Here is a 27902-nt window from a genome sequence, read left to right on the forward strand (position 1 = left end):
CAACGTACATAAGGTTTCACACACACTTAGTACATACAGTAAGTATATACACTTAGTATATACATCCATTAATGGATGACTCAAGCTCCTCTAAATGTTCATGGCTATGTAATTCAGAGCCTATACTTTTAGATTATAAGGTGAAGTGTAGGTTTTTTTTTTTAATTTACTTATATGAAAAGCAGAATGTGTGTGTGTGTGTGTGTGTGTGTAAGAGAGAGAGAGAGATAGAGATATATATAGAGAGAGACCTTGGGTTTACTTGTTCAATCCCCAAACACTGGCAATAGCCAAGGCTAGGTCAGGCTGAAGCCAAGAGCCAGGAACTTCATCCTGTTCTCCCATGTGGGTGGCAGGAACCCACATACTCAAGGGACATTAGCAGGAAGCTGGATCAGAAGTGAAGTAGCCAGGATGCGATTCCAGGCACTATGATAGAGGCTGTGAGTGTCCAAAGTGGTGGCTTAACTCACTGTGCCATGATGCCTGCCCCTAAGGGTAGTTTTGTCTTTTAATGCCATCAATAAAAATGGTTTTCACTATGGTTTACATCAATCTATTGATTCATTTGATAATTTCTGTCTTTCTTTTTGCTATATTGCTCTGCCACATTTCCCAATTTATGAGTCCCATAAACTGAAAGGCAAAACTTGTCTATTAAAGTCCCTTTGGTGGTGCCCCACACAAGGCCGTGTGCTTTAGATAGATGATGATAACTGAGCTGCTTTCCTTATTTCTTTCAAAGCAGTAATTTAAGGAACCTTTAAAAGTACATTTAAGTTAAAACCATGGCTAAGATTCAAGCACAAAAGCATGAATTTAATCCACTCTAATTTTCCTTATTCTATCCTATAAATGGCTACCAAATGTCAAATACTAAGAAGAAACATCCAGCAAAGCTCATCCCTGCTGGAATGTAGTAATAGTTTTGGTGATTCTGTGCCACGTGTTAGGCCTTATGTAGAATCTAAAGAAGCCTACCACATGCCATTGAGACTGGAACTAGCAGTGATTTTTTTTAAAGGCTTATTTATTTATTTGAATGTCAGAGTTACACAGAGAAAAAGAGGCAGAGAAAGGGAGAGAGAGAGAGAGAGAGAGAGAGAGAGAGAGAGGTCCTCCATCTGCTGGTTCACTCCCCAGTCGGCCACAGCTGTGCCAATCAGGATCCAGGAGCTCCTTCTGGGTCTCCCAAGTGGGTGCAGGGGCCCAAGGACTCGGGCCATCTTCTACTGCTTCCCCAGGTCACAGCAGAGAGCTGGATCAGAAGTGGAGCAGCTGGGACCCAAACCGGTGCCCATATGAGATGCCAGCACTGCAGGCAGCAGCTTTACCTGCTACGCCACAGCGCCGGCCCCTATCAGTGACATTAATGAGCAAGAGCTATCATCTAAATACTCTGGGGCCCTGAGACACAACAGTTTACATGCATTATGTATTTCCTCCACCCAACCCTAAAAGATGAACTATTAATATTCTTGTTTTAGAAATTATAAAACTGAGTTAAGAGAAGACAATTTGCTCTTCACAGGCCACACAGGCAGCTCACGATTTGGCTTACAAGCCACTGATCACCATGCAGTGTCTTCCTTCAGGATTCTGGGAATATTTTTTTAAAGATTTATTTATTTATTTGAAAGTCAGAGTTACACAGAGAGAGAAGGAAAGGCAGAGAGAGAGAGAGAGAGAGAGAGAGAGAGAGAGAGAGAGAGATCCATCCGCTGGTTCACTCCCCAATTGGCTGCAATGGCCAGAGCTGTGCCAATCCGAAGCCAGGAGCCAGGAGCTTCTTCCAGATCTCCCACATAGGTGCAGGGACTCAAGGACTTGGACCATCTTCTACTGCTTTCCCAGGCCTTAGCAGAGAGCTGGATGGGAAGTAGAGCAACTGGGACTCGAACCGGCGCCCATATGAGATGCTGACACTGCAGGTGGAGGCTTTACCCATCATGCCACAGTGCTGGCCCCTCTGGGATCATTTATTAACCACGAAGAATTTACCAATGCTTTCTGAAGGCCTCCTTTCAGTATCGCAGCCTTCTCTTGGGCTCTGTATGAGTTTAGCATGTGCAGATCCCACAGAGGGAACCCAGTGCGGATTCCCCTCAGTCAGGAGTTGTGTTTGCCAGCTGCCTTGGAGTGAGTCAGATGGCGTGAGTTGGATATTCAGTGTATGCCAGTGTGACCACATAGACCTCAAAGATCACTATTTTTACCTTCAGACAGCATGAAAAAAGGAATAGCAGTTTTATTCACACAGGCACTTTTCCAACAAAACTTAGTTTTTCAAAGGGAATAAATGTGAGGTTAGTTGAAAAGCATGTTCATGACACATTGAGGTAAATGGATTTGCAAGAATACACGAAAGTAGGAGTTTTTCAATTGCTTTTAGCTCCAGAGTTACTAATGTGAAGTAGTCCTTCTACTTCTAAGATCTGGCTGGGGGGAATTCTGCAGGTAAATGGCCCCCAGGAGCTCCTGAAGTTAATGGCACAGTTTTACCACTGACTTGGACAATAGTTAACGAATGCGTTATTTTCGGTAAACAAAGCCATTCGTATCTCTTTACCTACTATCACCCAGCTGTCGGAGTAGTTCTAAGACTTACGACAACCAAGACAGCCAATCGAAGTGGAAAGATTACAGGAAGAAAGTGCCCCAATTTCCTCTTCAAAACCAACAAGGTTTAGTTGGGAGAAAGGCAAGATTTGCAAGGGGTGACAATGCAGTAAATATGGTATTCCTTTAGGAATTAACCAAGAATTTGCAGTAACAGTAAAAAGGATATATGGATACCATGTGGTACCTGGTCTAGAAATGGGGACATTGATAAAATTTGACTTCTGGCCTGGTGAAATCTGTATTTATCTACTCTTTATCAAAGAGAAACATACTTGGCATCAATATTTGCAATTCACATTCAAGTTCTAAGGTAAAACAACTCATGGTTTGTTTTTACTCATCATAGAAACACATATGCTATGATTTTTCCATGTTTTTCTAAGCCATATTAGCAAAGGCTTTGTTGTGTGCATTTCCTGGTATTACTTGCAGGTCCTATTTTTACATGGGGCTCTTGCTAACAACCCCAAAGTTGGTTCTCAATTCACATTCTTTTCTACAGCATCGACAGTTCTGCCACATTTCTTAAGCTGGGTTTCACGGTGTTCTTCTAAACATTTTTTCTACCCATTGATTTGTGGTTAACCCACTCTAACCATGTCCTGCAGTGGTTGCTCTGTCATCCACCCCCATGCCCAGCCCAGCAGATGTGGCTTCAGGAAGCAAGATCTGACAAACAGGCTGCTTCCTAGACCTCGGAGGTGCTGACTCTGGGGACAAGGATGCTCTACAGTCCTTAATGGTTTTATAGGACCTCTGGCTTTATTTACAGTGAGGTGGGAAGCCCCTGGAGGATCTCACCATCTGGAAAACTGATACAGGCAGAGATATGTTTTTAACAGGATCGCATAGGCTTCTGACACTCTGGAAACAATCCAGACAAGAGGTGATGGTGGCTTGGAACAAAGCAGCAACAGTGCAGGAAGTGAGAAGAGGTGGGGCCCTCGGTATTGGGAAATACAACTCATCCTACTTTTCAAAGCGTTCTAAATAAAAGATGCCACAGCTGTTCTCAATAATCACTCAAACTCATAATGTCCAGAAATTATTTCTTCTGTCCTCAAACTTCAGTTAACTGGTTTTTACATGTTGCTAGAACCTCCAACTCCTTGTAGTGCCTAAGAAGAGTACAGCTCTCCAGTTAGTCTTGGCATTTTTAAATGCAGGATTCTCTCATTGTTGCAATGTTATAATCAATTCAAATCTTAAAACCTTTCTCCTTTCAGTGTGTTGGCAGACACAATTCTAGGTCAAACAGACCAATGTCTTGTCAGAAGACAGAAATAAGATCAGCCCAAATTCTCAAAGCACTTTTATTGTAAGAGGCCTCATATATCTGAATCATTACACTCGACAAACTTAATGGGCTCTTCTTACTTATCATGCATTAATCATCTATTGCCATACAACAAACTACCCCCAAAATTTCGCAGCTTAAAACAACACACGTTTATTATCTGTGGGCCAGAAAACCAGATTGGTCTCAGCTGGGGCCTTTGCGCCACACCTCTCACAAGGGTGCAATCAAAGTGTTGATGAGAGCTCAGGGCTGTGAGTTCATCTGAAGGCTCAGCTGGGAAAGGACTCTCTTTCAAGGTGGTAGCGTTGTTGGCAGGATTCAGCCACTCAAGGACTATGGTACTGAGGCCTTGGTTCCCTGTTGGCTGAGGCCACCTTTAATTCCTTGCCATGTGGGCCTCTCAAACATGGCATTTTGCTTCATCAAAGCCAGCCAAAGAGAGAGCTGTAGCAAGATGAAAGTCACAATCTCTGGTAACCTCATCACAGAAGCAACATCCTATTTTTTTTTTTTTTTTTTTTTTTTGACAGGCAGAGTGGACAGTGAGAGAGAGACAGAGAGAAAGGTCTTCCTTTTTTTTTTTTTTTTGCCATTGGTTCACCCTCCAATGGCCGCCGCGGCCAGCGCACTGATCTGAAGGCAGGAGCCAGGTGTTTATCCTGGTCTCCCATGGGGTGCAGGGCCCAAGCACTTGGGCCATCCTCCACTGCACTCCCTGGCCACAGCAGAGAGCTGGCCTGGAAGAGGGGCAACCGGGACAGAATCCGGTGCCCCAACCGGGACTAGAACCCGGTGTGCCGGTGCTGCAAGGCGGAGGATTAGCCTATTGAGCCACGGCGCCGGCCGCAACATCCTATTGTATTGCTGCAGTCTTTGGGTAAGAAGCAGGTCACCAGACTCAGCCCAACCCATTGCAGGCATCTGAGGAGTGAAACAGCAGGTGGGAGCACATGCTCTCCGTCTCTGCCTCTCAAATCAATAAAAGGCAGATTTTAAAAGGCGGTTTTTAAAAATAAATAAATAAGGGGCAAGCGTTGTGGCATAGCAAGGAAAGCCAGCCAAATGGACACTGGTTCTTGTCCTGGCTGCTCCATTTCCGGTCCAGCTCACTGTTAGTTTACCTGGAAAAGCAGCTGAAGATAGCCCAAGTGTTTGGGCCCCCGACACCCACGTGGGAGACCTGGAAAAAGCTCGTGGCTCATGGCTTGGGCCTGGCCCAGCCCTGCCTGTTGTGGCCTCTTGAGGAATGAGCCAATGGATGGAAGAACTCTCCCTCTCTCTTTGTCTGTAACTCGGACTTTGAAATAAATAAATAAATCTTTCAAATAAATAAGTAAGTAATAGCCTGGCTTCCTCTTTTAGGGATGTTTGTGTTTTATTGGAAGAGGAGTGGTACTGCTACTGTGACTGCTCTTCCGGAGGAGCCCAATTCCAGCTACAGCAGGGAAAGTCAGGGAGTGGTGGAGCCCAGACTAAGGGGTGTGAGCGGGTGATGAGGAAGCAGGCACAGCAATCAGGACTGTGGTTTCTTGGATTTTAGCATCCAGGGAGAGGAGAAGGACGGTAACAGCTGGAGGTCCTCAGGGTCAAGAGCTTTGTGTTTGTTTTCAGGGTGGACAGACTTGAGCTTGTTTGTTGTCAAAGGAGCCTAAGGAGAAGATCCAACAAAAAAGCAGTCATGAATCAGGAAGACTCCTAAAGGAGTGGGAAGAGCATGGGAGGGTACATGCATGTTTAGTTTGCGGTGTGTGTGTGTGTGTGTGTGACATCAACTTCTATTAAAAAAAAAAAAAAAGAAGAAGAAGAAGAAAAAAAGAAAGAAAAAGCTGCCCAGGTGTTTGTAATGGCTGGCCAGGACTGAGTCCCTGAGCTTAATCTGCTGACTCAGCCAATTTAGCTGCACTACCTGCTGGTCTTACTCTGATTGGCTACCCTGCCTCCAGGGAGCTCCTCAGCACAGCTCAGCAAGGAGTGACTGCCCCTCCTCTAGGCGTGATGCTCTGGAAGTGATGGGCTTTGATGGAATTGAGCGCATGCTAAGGTTTGCTCATACCAATTTTCTTTGGCTTGGGGATACGCCTTCCTCCTTTACCTTTAACAACTGGTTCTTCAACAACATAAAGGTTTACAGTATTGAAGAGAACAGGGGCAAGAAAGGCACCATAATTTAAATATTGTTAATTTTTTCCAGAGCTAAAGAAAGTTCCAAACAACATCCCTCCAGACATTGTTAAACTTGACTTGTCATACAACAAAATCAAACAGCTTCGACCCAAGGAATTTGAAGATGTGCATGAGCTAAAGAAATTAAACCTCAGCAGCAACGGCATTGAATTCATAGATCCTGGTATGTACCACTCAGTGAAATGGGTGACAGGTATCTGTCGTGGGAAGTGACTGATGGAGGCCAGAATCACAGATGGTGAAAGAACTGACCGGAGCAGTGAGAGCGAGCAGAGTTAGATGTACTGAACGCACGGCCCAGGAAGAGCGAGGTTGGCTGCTGCATCACAGCCGATACTCTGAAGGGTACACTTGTAACTGCAGCATCTCCACAGTGAGGATGAGTTCTCCCAGTTAGCTAACCTGCCTTTCTGAGCAGAGATGGGGAGTCCACACTACTCTTAGCACCCTAAGACTTTCCCACTCTGCCCAGTGCCTTGGAGTGACCATTCACATATAGTCTCGTGATTTTTTCCCCATGTTAAAATTTATAGTAAATATAACTTAATTTTTTTAAAAAATTAAATTAAGCTAAATGATAAAAAGTATGAATTTTAATTGAATATAACACCTAAACTAGGACTTTTTGGCACTTGAGAGAAACATTTGTGACAATGTGCTTAGTACGGGATACTAAGCAGCATGTCCCAAATCATCCCAAATAGTAAATGTTTTGTAAAATATATTTTTAAAAATAAGAATATGTGGCAAATGGGCAATAATACACTAAGCAAGTAGTGATTTTTAAAGGGAAATTCACATTTGGCATCTTTCTTTGCAAAAGCCCCAATTTGTTTAAATTTGAAATAAACTGGTAAGCACTGAGCTCATAAATGAAGACAAAATGTGCTCAAACCAGAGCCAGACAAATTAAGCCTAATCCCAAATCAAGATAAACTGTTTTTCCACTGTTCAAACCTCTTCTCCATGTTAAGCAAAGCCTCTGGCCAAAAAAAAAAAAAAAAAAGCTTGGTCAGTTAAGTAATCAACACACTAAATCTAGCTAAAAGAACTGAGAATTATTGTAATGTGGATCAGATTTGCAACATATGTAATACATGTGCCTTCATGTTGTTACTCCAGTTTGAAAAATCTTAAAAAATGATTAATACTATCAATAATGCACTATAGTGCTATAAATATTTTGGGAACAGTTGTTTCTCCTGCTTTTATTAATTGCGATGCAATACTATTAGTAGTACACAGTGATTTTCACCAGAGAGAAGTGAAAATTGAGAATGATGTTATGGAACCACACAGGCACACTGTAGAATTAACATCTTTTTTAAATATTGGGAAATAATATTTTTTAAAAATTTCCCAAAGGAACAGCAGTGGGCAATACTTACACTATAGCCTGTTTGAACAGTGCAAGCTTGGGTGCATCTTTGCTTTGTGAAGTCAAAGGCAACTGTCATATCACAATTAATAAGAATACTACAGATGGGACTGCTGCTGTGGCCCTGCCACTGCCTGCAATGTCAACATCCCATATTGGAGCGCTGGTTCAAGTCCTGGCTGCTCCACTTCTGTTGCAGCTTCCTGCTAACATGTGTGGGAAAGCAGCAGCTGAAGGACCCTGCCATCCACATGAGAGACCAGGATAGAGTTTCTGGTTCCTGGTTTTGGCCTGGCCCTGCCCCGGCCATTGCAGACGTTTGAGGAGTGAACCAGAGACTGGCAGATCTCTTTCTCTGTCTGTCCTTCCCTTTCTCTCTGTCACTCTGCCTTTCAATAAATAAAATAAATCTTAAAAAGAAAAAGGAAAAGAAAATATAGCCACCCTTCCCCAAGTGAGCCATCATTACATTAGTGTTTAGGCCAGGCACCGGCAGCCAGTTTCCCCAAAGCCAGACCACAAGGAGAAGAAGCTGGAGGTGGTAGCCGGCGCCGTGGCTCACTAGGCTAATCCTCCATTTTGCGGTGCGGGCACACAGGGTTCTAGTCCCGGTCGGGGCGCCGGATTCTGTCCCGGTTGCCCCTCTTCCAGGCCAGCTCTCTGCTATGGCCGGGAGTGCAGTGGAGGATGGCCCAAGTGCTTGGGCCCTGCACCCCATGGGAGACCAGGAGAAGCACCTGGCTCCTGCCATTGGATCAGCGCGGTGCGCCGGCCGCAGCGCACTGGCCGCGGCAGCCACTGGAGGGTGAACCAACGGCAAAGGAAGACCTTTCTGTCTCTCTCTCTCACTATCCACTCTTGCCCCATGAGAACTAATGACCTGCAGGAAAAGCATGCCATGCCAAAGGTCCCTGAACAAACATCTAATTGCCTTCTGACTGTTGTCCAAAACTGTACTTCATCAACTATTGAAAGTATCAGCCTGAGGCAGGAGTTCAGCACAGCTATTAAGACATCATTTGGACTATCACAGTGCCTGAGTTCAAGACCTGACTGCACTCCTGATTCCAGCTTCCTGCCACTGTGCACCCTGGGAGGCAGCAGGTGACAGCTTAGACACTTGGGTCCCTGTCACCCATGTGGGGACACCTGATGGCGTGCCCAGATCCCAACTTTAGCCTATCGCAGCCCCAACTATTATTGACATTTAAGGAATAAATCAGTGGAGGAGATTCTCTCTCTCTCTCTCTATTCCTTACTCTCTCTGTCTCTCTCTGTCTCTCTCTCTCTGTCTCTCTCTGTCTCTCTCTCTCTCTCTCTCTCTCTCTTTATTTGTACGTGTCTCTCTCTCCCTTTCAAATATGTAAAATAAATACAATGTATTAAAGTAGTAAATAGCAGTGCAACAGTGTTCTAAAGATTTATATATTTATTTACTTTAAAGGCAGAATGCTAGAGATATCTTCCATCTGCATCTACTGATTTACTCCCCCAAATGCCTGCAACAGAAGGGGCGGGGCCAGACTGAAGCCAGGAGCCAGGAACTCCATCAGGTCTCCCACACGGGTGGTGAGGGCTCAATTACTTGGGCCTCATCTGCCGCTTCTCAGGCAAATTAGCAGGGAGCTGGATCAGAAGGCGAGGAGCTGGGACTGGAACCAGTACTCTGATACACAGCACGGGCGTCCCTAGTGGTGGCTTAATCTGCTGGGCCTGGGGCCAGCATACTGATGCCTCTGGTGAAGCCACCATCTGCAATGCTGGCATCCATTTCTGATCCAGCTTCCTGCTAATGTACTTGGGAAAGCAGTGTAAGAGACCTGGATGGCGTTCCAGGCTCCTGACTTCAGCCTGGCCTAGCCCTGGCTGTTGCGGCCATTTGGGGAATGAACCAGCGGCAGAAGCTCACTCGTTCTCCCTCTCTCTCCCCTCTTATCCCTCTCCTTCTCCCTCCCCTTCTCCCTCCTCCCTCTTTCTGTAACTGCCTTTCAAATATATAATAAATGAATCTTAAACAAAAAATCCGCTGTGCCACAATACCTACACAACAGTGTTTTCATTACAATAGAAATATACTAAGTAAAGAAAACTAGAGAAAATGAGAGAAAACTGTAGAGAAGTTGATAATAAAGCAAAATGGGTTTGTTTTCCTAAACCCATGTCCTCCTCCTGCTATGTTTCCCTGTTTTACATATTTTGGAATTCCCTCCTTTACAATTATGGAATTCCTGTAATTGTGAGAAATCCTGCTCCCTCCGTGGACTATCCTGAAGGCCACTCATCTGTGTGCCCAAGGCGTCCTCCTCACAGACACACAACACTAACTGTTGTCAGGGCAGTGGTGCTCTCCTCCTGCCACTCCTCCTTTCAGTGCAAGCCTGGGAAGGCATGCTCTCCATTAAGAGACAGACACTGAGCACTGCACAACCACCAAGCACTTTTTCTTGCTGGGTCTTCTGGAACCAAAAAGCAAGTCAGCACTTCATCAAGGCAAACTGACATAAAGAAGTTTTAAAAGAGAAGACCTTCTAGATGTCAGGGTCTTTGAGATGAATCCCTGCCAAAGCAGACTCACTCTAACGAGTTAGGCTGCTAAGTACACAGAGGCAGCGAGAGTTGCCAGATTTTATAAGGCCTGAATAGTCTGTAAAATGCCAGGCACTGCTGTGGGAAACGGAAGGGAGACACCTACTCAGGGGTTGACCTCCTTTAAGCAACAGATGAAAATCACTTTCCCAAGTGCCTGGATGTGTATGGCTTAAGTAACAGCTCTACCACTTTCAAAATAAAATCTAGGAATGTTTACACATGCTTTCAGTGGGACAGGCTACTTGTTTAAGGAGAGTCAATTGGTGAAATCATTGACTCAGAATGTTAGCAAATAGAAAAAAATACAAGATCTTCAGAAATATTATCACAGAGGCTAACCCTTGGTCCCTCACCCCAGTCTTAGCTTTGCATCAAACAGAAAGTATTCTTTTTACAGGCAATTATGGATTTTGTATGAAAACAGATGAAATGAAAATCATTAATAATATTGATGTAATGGCATATTTTCCAAATTCAAAATACAGATATGATATCACAAGGCTAGTTTAAAACTGTAATAGGCCGATGACTGAAACAGAAACAAAGTATTTTAAATCAAGATTGGCCCTTAAATTCTGTAATATCTGATCTGTTCATATCAACTAAACTAGGGATAATCTGGGTGTATATTTCTTAGCTCTGAGAAGGGAAAAGGGCTTTTTGTTATTTTATTTTGTGTTGTGTGTTTGATATTTGCTCTAATTCTCCACCCTCCGGCAAAATGAAATACATATGGATCCAAAGTTGATAGCTACCACTTTTTGCCAAAACACAACCAGATGTTTTCAAAACACTGCTAAAAATTGCGGTTTTTGGATGCTACAGGAATAGAATCCTTCCCACCCCCCTAAAAAAAGAGGGCTGTTTTCTAGATATCTTCAGAGTTTACAAGGATATCCTGGGGAGCTGTCAAATCATCAATCACCAGGCACATTTTTCTTGTCCTTTTTTCCCCCATGTACTTTAAGTCTTACAATTGAAAGAGTAAAATAGTTTCCTAATTTATGCTTCTTTTTTGTGGCATCTTTCCAGTATTATTAAAAAAATGCCCATGATCCTGGAATACATTTTTAAGGGCTAACTTAAAACTTATTTTTCCCATAAAATATTGTATTCTAGCCAATCTAATCAAGAAGGAAGGTTTGAGTAAAAACACATTTCAGAATTTTACATTTAGACACATATATGGTGGGGAAATAAAAACAATCTTTTCCAGTCCAGGAGACCTCTCCACAGGGGTAGCAGAGAAAGAAAACATTTTCATTCGAGTGAATGTTGGACTAGAATGTGATACAAACCACAGGCAAACCCCTGAGACAGCAAAGACAAAAGGGAACTTGGCCCACTTAGACAGCCAAGAAGATACCACCCATTTCACACATGTTTTTAGAATACATGATAACCAGCCCTCACAGGACTTGACAATGCATATTATTACCCCTAGTTCATCCTAACTGATCACAGGGGAACCCTCTGTGTCCACTAATTGTCTTTATCTGGGGAAAAACATAAGCACTTCAAAAGTTCATAGAACTTAAGAATTGAAAGACAGGCTTGTTTTGGTACAAAACATATTTGAAATCCATGCATTCAAGGGGTTTTCAAAAATTCTAAGAGAAATGAATATTATCCAAAAACTATGCATGGATAGCAATTTTGCTTTGCACTAGAATCAAATTTTTTTTAAGATTTTATTTATTTATTTAAGAGGTAGAGTTACAGACAGTGAGAGGGAGAGAAAGAGACAGAGGTCGTCCTTCTGTTGGTTCACTCCCCGAGTGGCCGCAATGGCCAGAGCTGCGCCAATCCGAAGCCAGGAGCCAGGTGCTTCTTCTTGGTCTCCCATGCGGGTTCAGGGGCCCAAGTACCTGGGCCATCCTCCACTGCCCTCCCAGGCTACAGCAGTGAGCTGGACTGGAAGAGGAGCAACTGGGACTAGAACCTGGTGCCTATATGGGATGCCGGCACCGCAGGCGGAAGATTAACCTACTGCGCCACAGCCCCGGCCCCAGAATCACATTATCTTTTAGTCCCATGTTCCACCAACTTTTTGAAGTACCCTGATATCTTCAGAACAAGAGTTAGTTTTGCAACAGCAAGCAAAGCCCTACCAAATTAGGCTTCTACCTGTTCACAGAAACTTAAGGATAAGACATCTCTCTTGATGTCTCCATTTCTAAGAGATGGTTCTCAGATCCTTCATAAAGACATTCATGGGTCATAAAGGTGACAAGGGCCCTGTCTGATCTTCAAAATGGAAATAAGGCACTTCAAAGAGAGGAGAAAATACTTCTAATTACAAGTTTTCCAAAGAAATTGCTCTGGGGGCTGGTATTGTGGTGTAGCGGCTAAAGCCACAGCCTGCAGCACCGGTATCCCATATGGCCACCAGTTTGTGTCCCAGCTGCTCCACTTCCGATCCAGCTCCCTGCTAATGGCCTGGAAAAAGCAGCAGAAGATGGCCCAAGTGCTTGGGCCCCTGCACCCACATGAGATAACCAGAAAAAGCTGCTGGCTCCTGGCTGCAGCCTAGCCTAGCCCCAGCTGTTATAGCCATCTGGGGCATGAACCCGCAAATGGCAGATCTCTCTCTCTCTGCCTCTCCTTCTCTCTGTGTAACAGAGATAAATAAACAAATCTTAAATCAATAAATCTTTATTAATAAGTGAATAAATATTTTAAAAATACTCTGAGAAAAGGGACAGAGGGAAAATATCAGGGAGAATTCAACCTTTTATGACACACCCTGCATTAATTATCTTAGGATACACAGCTGCATTAAGGCGATGACTCATTAGTTTAATATTTTGTTTTCTAGCTGCTTTTCTAGGGCTCACACATTTAGAAGAGTTGGATTTATCTAACAACAACCTGCAAAACTTCGACTATGGAGTATTAGAAGACTTGTATTTTTTGAAACTCTTGTGGCTCGGAGACAACCCTTGGAGATGTGACTACAACATCCACTACCTCTACTACTGGTTGAAGCACCACTACAACGTCCTGTATAATGGCCTGGAGTGCAAAACGCCCGAAGAATACAAAGGGTGGTTTGTGGGAAAATACGTCCGGAGTTACTATGAGGAATGCCCCAAAGACAAGCTACCGGCCTACCCTGAGACATTCGAGCAGGACGCGGAAGATGACGAGTGGGAGAAAATACACAGGGACCACGTGGCCAAGAAGCATAGTGTAAGAATCACTATAGTGGGATGACGCAGAAGTAGTTCTGCTTAGAACAGTTGTGTATTTGCTATGCTGGTGTTAGAGAGCCATCCGTTCACATGTGGATGAACTGTGTTGCCTGTTTATGCAGGGCTACCCAGCTACAGGGAGCTTTCTTTCAGTCTGATGGTCATGGCTGTTGTTGGGACAGTGGTGGTTATCAGTGAGTGCTCCCGTTCTGCTTGCCTGTCCCTCTGAAAGGAGCTTCAGGCCATCCAGGATTCCGCACTGGCAGCCTGCAGGAGCTGGGTTCTAATCATGGCATTAGGATCTCATCATGTCCTATATAAATGGTTTTGTTGCTTTTTGAAAATAAAATTTATAAAAAATGGTTCACTTGTATGTTTGACTATGTGTACAAACCTAAAGAGGATCAAAATGGAGACACAAGTACTTGCCCATAATTAAATGTCATTCTTTCCTTCTGTTCCTCGCCCCCCCCACACACACCAACTTTTTTTTTCCCTGAGTCAGCCTATGCATTAAATACGTGGCAATTTCTGATAACTGTCCATTCTCAGATGAGGTCCTGGCAAATCCAGATTCTCAACCATTCTTCACTGACCCTTGCCAAAAAACAAACCAAAACACATTACATCCTGTCAAGCTAGACCTGAAGAATTGTAGAAGCAGTAAGTAGAGAATATGGGAATTACACTGGGGGCAGGTGTCTGGCCTCATAGGTAGGCTACTGGATGGAATGCCCAATCCTCTATCAGAGTGCCTGGGTTTGAGCTATGGCTCCACTCCCAATTCCAGCTTCCTGCTAATGAGCACTAGAAGGCAGCAGGTGATGGCTCAAGTAGGTAAGTCCCTACCATCCATGTTAGAGACCTGGATTGAGCTCCTGGTTCTTGGTTTCCACTCATCCCAGCCCTTGCCATTGAAGGCATTCATCTGGGAATAAACCAGCACACAGGAGCTTTCTGTCTGTCTGCCTCAAAAAAAAAAAAAAAAAAAAAAAAAAAAGGAAAAAAGGGCAGGAAAAAGGAAAAAGAATTACATTGGAATCTGGTCAAATAATGGTGCCTCTAAGAAGCAGATTTAGGTGAATCAGAACCCTTGAAGAGATTTTCTTTTTATTTTTTTAAGATTTATTTTAATTATTTGAAAGACAGAGTTACAGAGAGAGGTAGAGACAGAGAGAGATCTTCCATCTGCTGGTTCACTCCCCAGATGGCCGCAACGGCTGGAGCTGTGTCGATCCAAAGCCAGGAGCCAGGAGCTTCTTCCAGGTCTCCCACGTGAGTGCAGGGGCCCAAGGACTTGAGCCATCTCCCACTGCTTTCCCAGGCCATAGCAGAAAGCTGGATCAGAAGAAGAGCAGCTGGGACTAGAACCGGCACCAATATGGTACGCCAGGACTGCAGGCCAGGGCTTTAACCTGCTGTACCACAGCGCTGGCCAGCCTACAGGGCTGGTGGTGTGGCATAGGGGGTAAAGCAGCTGCCTGCAGTGCCAACATATCATATGGGCAACGGTTCAAGTCCAGGCTGCTCCACTTCTGATCCAGCTGTCTACTATGGCCTGGGAAAGCCATAGAAGATGGCCCAAGTGCTTGGGCCCCTGTGCTCACATGAGAGACCTTGGAGGAGGCTCCTGGCTTCTGGCTACAAATTGGCCCAGCTCCGGCCGTTGCTGCCACTTGGGGAGTGAACCAGCAGATGGAACTCTCTCTCTCTCTCTCTCTCTCTCTTTCTCTCTCTGCCTCTCTGTTAAATCTGCCTTTCAAATAAATAAATAAATCTTCAATGAAAAAAGAGTTATAGGGGCCAGTGCTGTGGTGCAGCAGGTTAAAGCCCTGGCATCCCATACGGGCATCAGTTCTAGTCCCAACTGCTCCTCTTCCCATCCAGCTCTCTGCTATGGCCTGGGAAAGCAGTAGAAGATGGCCCAAGTGGTTGGGCCCATGCACCTGCATGGGAGACCCGGAAGAAGCTCCTAGCTCCTGGCTTCAGATCGGCACAGCTCCGGCCATTGCAGCCATCTGAGGAGTGGACCAGCGGATGGAAGACTTTTCTCTCTGTCTCTACCGCTCTCTGTAACTCTGTCTCTCAAATAAATAAAATAAATCTTTAAAAAAAAAGAGTTATAAACACTAGTGAACATGGAAGCAGTATTGTTTTTCTCTGAGCAGAGTTTGGACAGGGACGCTGCCTGTCACAGGGGGAGGGGCTGAGCCCTTTCTGCTAAGCTAATATATCAGGATGCATAGAGCAAAGGATAAAATTAGGATCCAGGATCAGAATTTTGGATAAAGCTTTTAAAAAAAAGGAAATAATATCAGATGCAGTTTTGGGGGAGAGGTGTCTAACAGAAGCCCCAAGGCTTGAGTTTGCAGGTTAAAATCAGCTTAAAGAAAAAAATCATGAGAAAAAGAGGAAATATGTGGAGAATCTAAACTCCCTACTCCACCAGCTTGCATTTAGGTAGTCAGTTGTATTCTACATAGGAAGAAAATAGAGTTAAAAGGATCACATACATATCTTTGTCATTGATTTTTACACAGATACCCTTTCTACACTGTGCCAAAAATTTTTCACTTCTTGTATCAAGCTGTTCACATAGTTTAGCAACTGGTCTTACCTGATGCTCCTAAAGCGTGGAAGATGATATATGACAAACAGTACTGAGCACATTTTAAGCACCTACTACACACCAGACACTGTGCTGAGAGCTCCCTACATTTCACCTCTACTTCTCACAAGATAGCTCTGTGATAGGTTATATGACCTGCCTTTCACAGGTGCGGAATCTAAGGTTTGGGATTCAGGTAACTTCAACAAAGCCAGAGAGCTGGCAGGTGGCAGGGCTGGGACTCAGGTCTGCCAGAGTCCTTTCTACTATGCAGGGAAGCAGGGTGCTCTAAAGGTTACTGTTGGCCATGGCTGCCTGGCACCAGAAGTTGCAGAATCAGAGCCCCAAAGAGGAGCAGGTATCAGGAAAGGTAAACCTCTCTCTCCAGGAGCCCCCCTGAGAGCAGTGGGCAAGAGGGGGTCTTCAGCCCAAGGCATTTCAATCTATACCAACGTGCATGGGAAACCAAGAGTGGGAGGCCGGAAGGATCACAGGAGGCTGTGGTTCAGGAAATGACTGGATGGAGAGGTTCCAGCCACTCTGCCCATTCCACCAGTGATCTGAGTCAGAGGTAGACTCAGATACTGGTTCTCAGTGCAAATTCCTACCTTACTCACTGTGAGGCATTAAACACAGCTGTTCAAGTTGAAGTGTTAGCAGGCAGAACAAATCCATTTATTGTTCATGAGCCTCAATGTGGACTGTTCAGGACATGGGGCGTGAAACAGCCAAGATTTGATGGTGGAGAAAGTTTGGTGTGACCTCAATACGAGACAGGAGGACTGCACTGTGGGTAAGAGGATTCTGGAATGAAACAAGGAAATTAAATCTGATTTAGACACAGGGCCCACCTTGTTCTCTGGTTTGATTTTTAGAGGCAAGCTGGAGGTTTAATCGGTTGATTGTACATTTAGTCTCATCTCCAAGGATCTAATTGGAAATACATTTCACATCGAAGCAGGAACCAATCCAGACCATCTGAGTCCGATGGAGTTGCTAACATCTCCAGCGTTGAAAGCAAAGTACATTTTGGAAAGATGAATTGCCCCCTCTCTGTAGCAGTGTGGATACCTTCTCAGGGAAGCACACTTGCCCATGATGGAACGAACACTTAGATTCTCCTCTCCTATCAACTCCTCACATGAGAGTGACTCTAACAACTTGCCCCTGGACTTTCCTTCTGTTCAACAAAGTTCATGAGATAAAAAACATAAATTTATTTTACGGTAGCCAAAAGTATGAAAATCTTGATGTATATATATTTGAACAAGTATGTTTATCACTTGACTATTTGGATAAAGCAAGCATTTTTTTTTTTTTAACTTTCCTACTGCTTCTAAGACTTGGGTTTTTCTAAAGTAAACAAGATTTACTATCAGCTGTGGCCTCCGAAGCCTCAGCCCAATTTAGCTCTGACTTAATGCCTGGTTGTATGGGGAAGATATTCAACTTCAAGTAGCTGAGCTCTTCTCATTTACTAACCATTCCCCTCTCTTCTCAAAACCCAGACAAGTCTCCTGCTCTGGCAAAGAGGAGAGATTCAGAAATGCAAATCTGCTTGCCCAGGCTCTGCCTTTTAAACGTTTTAAGATAAAGTTAATCTTCTAAAGCTTTTATTGACAAAAGGATTACAAACATAACTGTCATTTCTAGTCAGCCAAACAGCCCAGGAGATCAGCCAATATTTATCTTTAATCCGAAAGTCAGAAAAACCAAACTTCTTGCCAGAAATGTGTGTCCTTCTAGACACACCAGTAGATGAGCTGGGGAGGAAAAAGTGGAAAGGCTAAGACATCTCTGAGAATGACTTTTATCTTTGATACACTCAAGACTGCTGGAATTAAAGCCAGTTCTATTAACTATCTTTGGAAAATAAAAAATATCACAAAGATGAGACAGATGTTACATTTATTTCCTTCAAAAGTCAAAATCTAGTCAGGCTTGCATGCTTAGTTGTTTCTACAATAAACATATCTGGACTAAGAATTACATTTGCAAAGATTAAATATTTTTAAGTAGACAATAAAATATCAAAAGATTAAAAACAAGAAAATATTTTAGGCTATTTTGACATTTTGGCCTCAGGTAGAAAGATGAACTATCATATATACACACATGTATTAAATATGGCATATATATGACATACCATTATCTAATCAAATGACCACAGGTTCAATATGCCCACTGTACAGGAGAGAATTTGACTTAGGTTTTTTCAGTAACTGACACTCTCTGTGCTCCCGACACAAGTCACAACCTGTGTTGTCTATTTCCTCTCAGTCCCAAACTTCCCAGTGAGACTTGTGCCTAAGCATCAGGAAAAGACTTTATACAGAAGCACTTAAAAACAAACACCTAGGAAAAATGATAGCTGTAAATGCCTGCATTCAAAAAGGAGATGCATCGAGAGAATGGAAAGACAAACCAAGGGCTGGAAGATTCTATTTTCAAAAGATACACATAATAAAGGACTTCTATCCAAAATATAAAAGGGATTCTTTTTTTTATAAAACTTTTATTTAATGAATACAAATTTCATAGGTGGAGCTTTAGGAAAATAATGGTTCTTCCCCTCCATACCTGCCTTCCCACCCCTACTCGCTTCCCATCTCCTACTCCCTCTCCCATCCCATTCTTCATGAAGATTCATTTTTAATTATCTTTATATACAGAAGACCAACTCTATATTAAGTACAGATTTCAGCAGTTTGCACTAAAAAGAATTCTTAACACTCAACAATAAGGAAATAACCCAATTTAAAAATGGACCAAAGAGGGCCAGTGGTGTGGCATAGCAGGTAAAGCTGTCACCTGCAGTGCCAGCATCCCATATGGCCTCCAGTTTGAGTCCCGGATGCTCCACTTCTGATCCAGCTCTCTGCTATGACCTGGGAAAGCAGCAGGACATGGCCCAGGTGCCTGGGCCCCTAAACCTGCCTAGGAGACCTGGAAGAAGCTCCTGGCTCCTGGCTTCAGATTGGTCCAGCTCCAGCCAGGGAAGCCATTTGGAAAGTAAACCAGCAGATGGATCCTGCCTCTCTCTCTCTCCCTCTCTCTCTCTCTCTCTCTCTCTCTTTATCACTTGCTCTCTTACTCTCTAGCTCTTTCTCTCTCTCCTTCTGCCTCTCTGTAACTCTGCCTTTCAAAAAAATACATGAAGCTTTTTTAAAAAGAAAAGTGAACCAAAGATTTTAAGAAACCTCACCAAAAAGATATATGACTGCACTGTGTCATCAGGGGAATGCAAATTAAAACAGCAACAAGATACCACCACACACCTACTGCAAGAGCCAAAATTCAGAACACTGGAGTTAGCATCATGGTACAGAAGGTTAAGCCACCACTTAGGATGTCTGCATCCCATATTGGAGCACCAGTTCAAGCCCCAGCTGCTCTGTTTCCCATCCAGCTACTGATAATGCATCTTGGAGGCAGCAAATGATGGCTCAAATACTTGAGCCACTGCCATCCATATGGGAGACCTGGATGGAGTTCCTGGCTCCCATCCTCTTTGGCCTGGCCCAGCCTTGGCTCCTGCAGCCATTGGGAGGTAAAGCAGTGAATGGAAGATTCTCTCTCTCTCTCTCTTGTTCTTATTTGTCTTATTTTCTTTCTCTTTTTCTGCCTTTCACTCAAATAAATCTTTTTGAAAATCCAGAACATTGACAACACCAAATGCTGGTGAGGACATGGAGCAATAGGAACTCATCATCACTGGAGGGAATGCAAAGTGGTACAGTCACTTTGTAAACAGTTTTGCACTTTCTTACAAAACTGAATACTCTTACTGCATGATCTAGCGCTCATGTACCTCAGCATCTACTCAGAGGAGCTGGGAACTCAAATCCAAACAAAAACCTGTGCATGGGTGTTTATAGCAGCTCTATTCATAATGGCCCAAACTTGGAAATAACCAATATCCTTCCATAGGTGAATGGATAAATAAACTGTGGGACACACAGACAATAGAATACTATTCAGCACTAAAAAAAGAAATGAATTATAAAGCCACAACCAAGACACACAGAAAACTCAAATGTGTATTACTAAGTGAATAAAGCCATCTGAAAAGGCTACATACTGTGAAATTACAACTACATGGCACTCTGGAAAAGATAAAACTAGAGACAGCAAAGAGATTAGTGTTTGTCAGAGACTGAGAGGGGAGTGACGAGATGAATAAACAGAACAGAGAATTTTTAGACACTGAGACTACTCAGTAGGATGCTACAATGATAGACACACATCATCCCACGCTGATCCAAACTGTCAGGGACTAGGAGGAGAGGGAAGCAGGAAGTTAGTGCTTAATGGGCACAGAGTTCCAGTCTTGTAAGATGAAGTGTTCTGGAGACAGATGGTGATGACGTGTGCACACACTTAATACTACAGTACTGTATGTTTACAAGTGGTTAACACGGTAAAACTGTGTATATTTTACTACAATATAAAAAGCAGGGTGGGTGTTTGGTGCAGCAGTTAAAATGACACTTTGGATGGCTACATCCCCTATCAGCGTGACTCTGTTGAGTTCTGGTTCTGCTTTTGATTCTAACTTCATGCTAATGTGCATCCTAGAAGGCAGGAGATGATGGCTCAAGTATTTGGGTCCCTGTCATCCACATGGGAGCCCCAGACCAGGTTCTGAGCTCCTGCCTTTGGCTGGCCCACACCTGGCTTTTGTAGGCATTTGAGGAGTGAACCAGTGGATGGAAAATTTCTCTCTCTGCCTTTCAAATAAAATGAAAACAAATAATGTTTTAAAAAGTTGGTCATTTGAAACAGTTAGCAAAATTGATAAATCTCTATCTAAACTGACCAAGAGAGTAAAAGACTAATATTATTAAAATCTGAAATGGAAGTGAGTGCATTAGGACTGAGTTTACAGGAATAAAAAGGATTACAAGAGAATATTATGAAAAATTTTATCCACGCAAATTAGACAATCTATACGGAATTGATAAATTCATAGAAATATAAACTGCCAAAAATGACTCAAGAAGAAACAGGAACTCTAAATAATAAGCTGTAAAGCCATCAGTCAAAAATATTCCCAACAAGCAGCACAGGGCTAGACGCCCTCACTGGCAGATTCTATCAAACATTAAAGAACAGTTAAGGTGTGGGTGTTGTGGCACAGTGGGTTAAGTCACCACTTGAGATGTCTACATCAGATAGCAGAGTATCTGGAACTGAAACCCACCTCTGTTTCCAATCTAGCTTCTTGCTAATGCACACCCTGGGAGGCAGCATATGGTGGCTCAAGTATTTGGGTCCCTGCCACCCCCATAGTGGGTAGAAGCTCCTGACTTCCATCTGCCCCAGCCCTGGCTATTATGGTATTTGAGGAGTAAATCTCAGGGGGGATAATCTCTCTCAGCCTGTGTCTCTCTATGTCTACATCTCTACCTTTCAAATAAAATGAAAATAAATAAATAAAATAAAAATTTCAAATAAAATTTCAAATAAATAAAAATAAAATTTCATACAGTGGTTAAGAGCCTGCCTAGGACATTTGCATATTACAGTGCATGGGTTTCAGTCCTGCTCCATTCTCCATCCTAGTTTCCTGATAACATGCACCTTGGAAGGCAACCGGTGATTTTTGTTCCGCGGGTCCCTGCCACCCATGTAGGAGGCCATGACTAGGATCCTGGCTACTGGTTTCAAATAACAACAACAGAAAAAAAAAATTCATCATAAGAAACGAAGAATAATATTCCTTTTAAATATAGATACAAAAATTCTTCACAAAATATTTATTAGCAAATAGGAGCCAGCACTATGGCACAAAGGTTAAGATGCCACTTGAGACATCTGCATTCCATATCAGAATGCTGGTTCCAGTGCCACCTGTACTTCCAATCCAACTTCCTGTCAATGCACACCATTGTAGGCAGCAAATGATGACTCAAGTGCTTGGGCCCCTGTCAACCACATGGGAGACCCTGATGAAATTCCTGCCTTCAACCTGGCCCAGCCCTAGATGCTGTGGGTATCTGGGGAGGGAACCAGAGGATGGAAGATCCCTCTCCTTTCTATACCTTTTAAATAAATAAATAAACTCTAAAAATGTATTAGCGAATAGAATCTAGTAGCATCTTAAAAGAATTACATACCACGAACAAATGAACTTTGATCTCAGGGTTGCTAGTGTAGTTCAACAAGCACAAATCAATCAATGATATACCATAACAATATGTTGAAGAAAAAAAACCATCTCAGTTCATCCAGAAGAGCATTGACAAAATCCAGCACCCAGGAAAGTAGGAATATTAGGGAACTCCCTCAATCTAATCAAGAGCACTTGTTTTTTAAAACCCACAGTAGGCCGGCGCCCCCGCTCACTAGGCTAATCCTCTGCCTTGCAGCACCGGCACACCGGGTTCTAGTCCTGGTCGGGGCACCGATCTTGTCCCAGTTGCCCCTCTTCCAGGCCAGCTCTCTGCTGTGGCCAGGGAGTGCAGTGGAGGATGGCCCAAGTTCTTGGGCCCTGCACCCCATGGGAGACCAGGATAAGCACCTGGCTCCTGCCATCGGATCAGCACAGTGCGCCGGCCGCAGTGCGCTACCGCGGCGGCCATTGGAGGGTGAACCAACGGCAAAAGGAAGACCTTTCTCTCTGTCTCTCTCTCACTGTCCACTCTGCCTGTCAAAATTTAAAAAAAAATAATAAATAAAATAAAACCCACAGTAAACATCTAGCTTCATAGTGAGAGACTGTAAGCCTTCCCCCTGGGACCAGGAACAAGACATGATGTCTGCTCTCACCATGATCAAATGGGTAGAAATAAACAGCAGTTGATGTGGGGTTTCCTTAGGAGCTGAAAATATGTCCCAAAATTAGATAACGGTGACGCTTACACAACATTGTGAATACACTGGGAACCACTGAGTTGTATTCTTTAAAGTGGCCAGAAAGGCCAATTTTATGTTATGTGCATTTTATCTCAATAAATAATGGGTCACAGGCCCTGCTATTCCTAAGAACTCTTTCAGCTGTGTTCAACTACAGTTATTATCACGACAATCTTAGCTCAAACCAAAACTATAGATGTTGCCTCTTGAGTCTATTTCGTTTTTATCAGGAAACATACATCTATTTTACAGCACGTTTTCTATACATTTTTCATGTGTGTAGAGACAAGTATGTATATACTGACACCTAAGAGGAGGTTTCCAAAGTTCATGGAAAAGACACATCTTTTAATTCCATTTGTTCACAGACTTTTCTGATGTGCCCTTATACATATGTGGGGTAAAGGAGGGGGGGACCGGAACTGAGTCAGAGAAAGTTTGGGCAGCTAATGTTATAAGATTTACAATAACTTTATTAAAATTTATTGTAAAATGTACTACAAAAGTGATAAATTATACAAAAATGGCAGAATAAACACATGATCATCTTCCTTCTCCTGTCCAAATTGCAAAAAATAAATTCACTTTTTCAAAATTCTATAACATTCCTGGGAAACAAAGCAGAAATGGTGGATCAGAAATGAACAGTTCCTGGGGCCGGCATTGGGACGTAGCAGGTTAAGCCTCCTGCATCCCATACGGGCACCAGTTAGAGAGCCAGCTGCTCCATTTCTGATCCAGTGCCCTGCTAATACACCTGGGAAAGCAGCAGGAGATGACCCAAGTGCTTAGGTCCCTGAACCCACAAAGGAGACCTGGAAGATGCTCCTGGCTCCTGGCTTTGGCCTAGCCAGCTTAGGTCCTTGTGGTCACTGGGAGTGAACCAGCAGATGGAAGATATTTCTGCCTCTCCCCTCAACCCTGTAACTCTGCCTTTCAAGTAAGTAAATAAATAAATCTTTTTTAAAACTGCTACAATAATATCACAAAAACTACAGCTTTCTAGAGCACTGAAAATAACCAGTCAGAATTATTCCATTTTGTATGACTTCTTAAAAAAATAATAACAAGTCAGAATTATTCTGTTTTGTATGACTTCTTTAAAAAAAGCTTTTTTGCTGATACAGTTGAAACTCCTGTGTACTTTTTCCCTATTTTATTAAACACTTTTCCTACCCTTCCATGACCACTATCTTGCATTTGTAGCTTTTTCACCCTGTGCATGTCTTCCATGGGTTACCAGGTGTATATATATTTCCTTTAAAATATGTGATTGAGGGGTAGCTATTGTGGGGCAGCAGGTTAAGTCACCACTTGTGACACCTGCGTTCGATAGGAGAGTGCCTGGTTTGAGTCCCAGCGACTCCATTTACCATCTAGCTCCCTGGCAATGTACCCAGGAAGCAGTGGAGGATGAACCAAGAACTTGGGCCCCTGCTACCTATGTGGGTGACCAGGATGGAGCTTTTGGTTCTTGGCTTTGGACTGGCCCAGCCAGGCTTTTGCAAGCATTTGTGGAATGAATCAAAAGATGTAAAAGATCCACATGTATCTCTGTCTGTCTCTCTGTCTCTGTCTCTCTCTCCCCCTCTTTCTCTCTGTCTCTCTGTCACTGTGCCTTTTGAATACATAAGTAATGCTGTTAACTTACTTCAGAACAAAAGTAATGTATATACATATATTTTCATGTTGAAAATTATACACAAATGTTATTAGATTATATATATAATTCTGCAACTTCATTTTACCCATTAATCTCTTTAGACTAACCCATATTGACATTTACACAGGTACAAGTATTCTTTCCCATTATCTAGAATAAGAATGGATGCATGCTTTTTAAAAATATATGCTATTTCTCTCATTTCCAGAAATATAAGTGCCTAGTAAAACATGTATCTTGGGGCTGTAGAGGTTAAGATACTGCCTGAAACTCCTGCAACCCATATAGGAGTGCTTTGGCTCAAGTCACGGCTCCACCATCTGATTCCAGCTTCCTGATAATGAACACTCTGGAAGGCAGCACGTGACGATTCAAGTAATTGAATACCTGCCACCCATGTGCAAGACCCGGACTGAGTTCCTGGCACCTGGCTTTGGTTTGGCCAAGCCAAGGCACTTGCAGCCATTTTGGAAGTGGGTAGAAGCTGTGTGTGTGTGTGTGTGTGTGTGTTGAATAAAGAAAAATGTTCATGTATTATATTTTAGTAAATACACTGATGAGACATAGATAGACATATTAAACAAACAAAAAAGAAAACCAGTCAAGGGGGCCGGAGCTGTGGCACAGTGGATTAAAGCCCTGGCATCCCATATGGGCACCAGTTCTAGTCTCGGCTGCTCCTCTTCCAATCCAGCTCTCTGCTGTGACCTGGGAAAGCAGCAGAAGATGGCCCAAGTCCTTGGGTCCCTGCACCCATGTTGGGGACCGGGAAGAAGCTCCTGGCTCCTGGCTTCAGATCGGCTCAGCTATGGCCATTGTAGCCATCTGGGGAGTGAACCAGCAGATGGAAGACCTCTCTCTCTGTCTCTCTGTCTCTGTAATTCTGTCTTTCAAATAAATAAAAATAAAATCTAAAATAAATAAATAAAATTTAAAAAGAAAAGAAAAAAAAACCAGTTAAGAAGAATGGATAGGGCCGGCACTGTGTTGCAGCTGGTAAAGCCGCCGCCTGCAGTGCTGGCATCCCATATGGTCACCGGTTCAAGTCCCAGCTGCTCCACTTCCAATACAGCTCTCTACTCTAGCCTAGGAAAGCAGTAGAAGATGGCCCAAGTGCTTGAGCCCCTGAACCCCATAGGAAACCCTGAAGAAGCTCCTGGCTCCTGGCTTTGGATCTGCCCAGCTCCAGCCATTGTGCCCATTTGGGGAGTGAACCAGTAGGTGAGAGACCTCTCTCTCTCTCTCTCTCTCTCTCTCTGCCTCAGCTTCTCCGTAATTCTGCCTTTCAAATAAATAAATAAATCTTTTTTTTAAAAAAAGAAGAAGAATGAGCAAAAGGCCAACTGTTGAATGTACAACTCCTGTTCATTTGTTTCATCTTATTTGAAAAGCACAGACACAGGTAGAAACAGAGACAGAGAGAATGTTCCATCCACTGGCTCACTTTCCAAGTGTCCTTGATAGCTAGGCCTAGGTCAGGCTGAGGCCAGGATCCTGACTCCATCCAGGTCTCCCATGTGGGTGGCAGGGACCCAAGCACTTGTGCCATCACCTGCTGCCTATGAGGGTGCACATTAGCAAGAAGCTGGAATTGGAAGTGGACTTGAACCAATCACTCTGATATGGGATGTGGGCATCCCACGCAGCATCTTAACCCTGCACCAAATGTCTGTCCTTTTGTTTAAATATTTGTTTTTGGCATCCTTATGACCTAACAATGCCACCAAAGTTTCTGTTTTATTTGTTCTTTTCTTTTTTTTTTTACTGATTTAATTAGAAACCAGGAAAGCAAGACCAGTAGCTATAGTGAATACACATACCAACAGATCTCAGAGTTCTCGGTCGGAGAACACAACCACGGAAATTCAAACGCAGCACATTTAGACGCCACCTGTGCAGTGTAGTCACGATATCTTTATCAGCAATTATATTTTTCACCATGGAAAAATCAATCTGGACAGGATAAACAAAGACGTTAAGAAATGAAAAATACCTATGTCATGTAAATATTTTAAATATTTTAAAATATCAAGTACTAAAAGCTCTTCATCACCTAATTCCTCAATAGAAAAAAGTGTGAAATATTAATCTGAGTGCTCTATTTACTAGAGAGTATGCTAATTTCAAAAATAACACACACACATACATGCACTCACACATGCACACACTATTCCTTTTCCTTCTAAAAATGATTTAGGTTGACGGATAAAAAAATACGGTGAAGTAGGATAAAAAACGCAAATGCAATTGACTTAACATGAGTTGATCGATGTCCAGTCTCATGAATTGAGACAAATTAAAATAGCAATGAGATATCAAATATCAAAGAGCAGAGACCCTTAAGAAAAGTTTTGAAGCAGAAGGTATGCCATCATTCTGTACACATTAATGATTCTAAATCCACCTTCATCCTAATAACTCCACCTCCAGGAACTGACCCTGCAAATATGATTATACGTGTGTGTCCTGGAAATGAGGGACAGGATATCCACTGCAGGATCTGACAGCAGAAGACAGGGAACACTGTGACTGGCCTTCAGCAGAAGACTGATGAAATACACTGAGGACTCCCACACAACAGAACGCTGGGCGGGGCATCGCGGCATAGCAGGTGAAGCCAGCATCAGCATCCCATATGGGCACCAGTTCACGTCCCAGCTGCTCCACTTTTGGTCCAATTCCCTGCTAATGGCCTGGGAAAAGCGACAGAAGACGGTCCGAGCACTTGGGCCCCTACCAACCACGTGGGAGAACTGGAAGAAGTTCCTGGCCATTGTGGTCATCTGTAGAGTGAACCAGAGGATGAAGCATCCCTCTCTCCCTCTGGCTCTTCCTCTCTCTTTGTGACTCTGACTTACAAATACATAAATAAATCTTTAAAAACAACAACAAACAGGAACACTGGACTGAAGCTGACTTCAGAGCAAAGAAAATACAACTCAGAAGGAGAAAACCTGAACAGGATCCAGGTGTGCAGCTCCCTGATTGGACGATTCAATGGAAGTACCAAATTTACAACATTTAGGAGATGTGCTGGACTCAAATCCTTCATGAATATGACTCCTTGATGCCAAGGTTTTTATAAGACTGGGATCTCAGAGCTCAAGACTATATTACAAGAATTCGAGGAGTCGAAATTTTATGCTGTCTGCTAGGTGGAAAGCAAATGGCAGGTCTGGCAGTCCCTTATAAGTATTTGCTAATCAAGAGCACACACTCTGTAGTTGAACAGACAAGTATTTGAATTCCATCTTGGCCTCTTAACAAGTTGGGCAGTTTCTTTGCTCAGCCTTAGTTCTGTCATCTGTAAAGTGGGAAAAATAACAATGCCTAACTCCGCAATGGATAAATTGAGAAAAAGGCAAGTAAGGTGCTAGCACTCAATAAATATTAGCTACTATTATTAATTCAAAAATAGAACAGACCAGCACAAAATATAGAGTACGGAAATTTTTTAAATTGAGCATGGAGTAAGACTAAAATGTAAGTAAGAAAAACCTGTTGGC

At 43.2% G+C, this 27902-nt stretch overlaps 2 protein-coding genes across 2 annotated transcripts in view; one reads left to right on the plus strand and one right to left on the minus strand.

Annotated features, from left to right (window-relative positions):
• The window catches only part of LRRC17 (leucine rich repeat containing 17), a 39221-nt gene extending 25599 nt beyond the window's left edge, over positions 1-13622 (plus strand). Inside the window, exons 3-4 of the mRNA XM_062212307.1 lie at positions 6114-6269; positions 12892-13622. Of these exons, the coding sequence (XP_062068291.1) occupies positions 6114-6269; positions 12892-13289 (554 nt within the window). The 3' untranslated portion in view covers positions 13290-13622. The remainder of the gene's footprint in view (positions 1-6113; positions 6270-12891) is intronic.
• Positions 1-27902, minus strand: part of FBXL13 (F-box and leucine rich repeat protein 13) — a 251473-nt gene that overhangs the window by 140367 nt on the left and 83204 nt on the right. Inside the window, exon 9 of the mRNA XM_062212179.1 lies at positions 26217-26349. Coding sequence (XP_062068163.1) covers positions 26217-26349 — 133 coding nt within the window. The remainder of the gene's footprint in view (positions 1-26216; positions 26350-27902) is intronic.

Source organism: Lepus europaeus, chromosome 1 (assembly GCF_033115175.1).
Source record: "Lepus europaeus isolate LE1 chromosome 1, mLepTim1.pri, whole genome shotgun sequence".
In the NCBI taxonomy this organism is placed as follows: domain Eukaryota; kingdom Metazoa; phylum Chordata; class Mammalia; order Lagomorpha; family Leporidae; genus Lepus; species Lepus europaeus.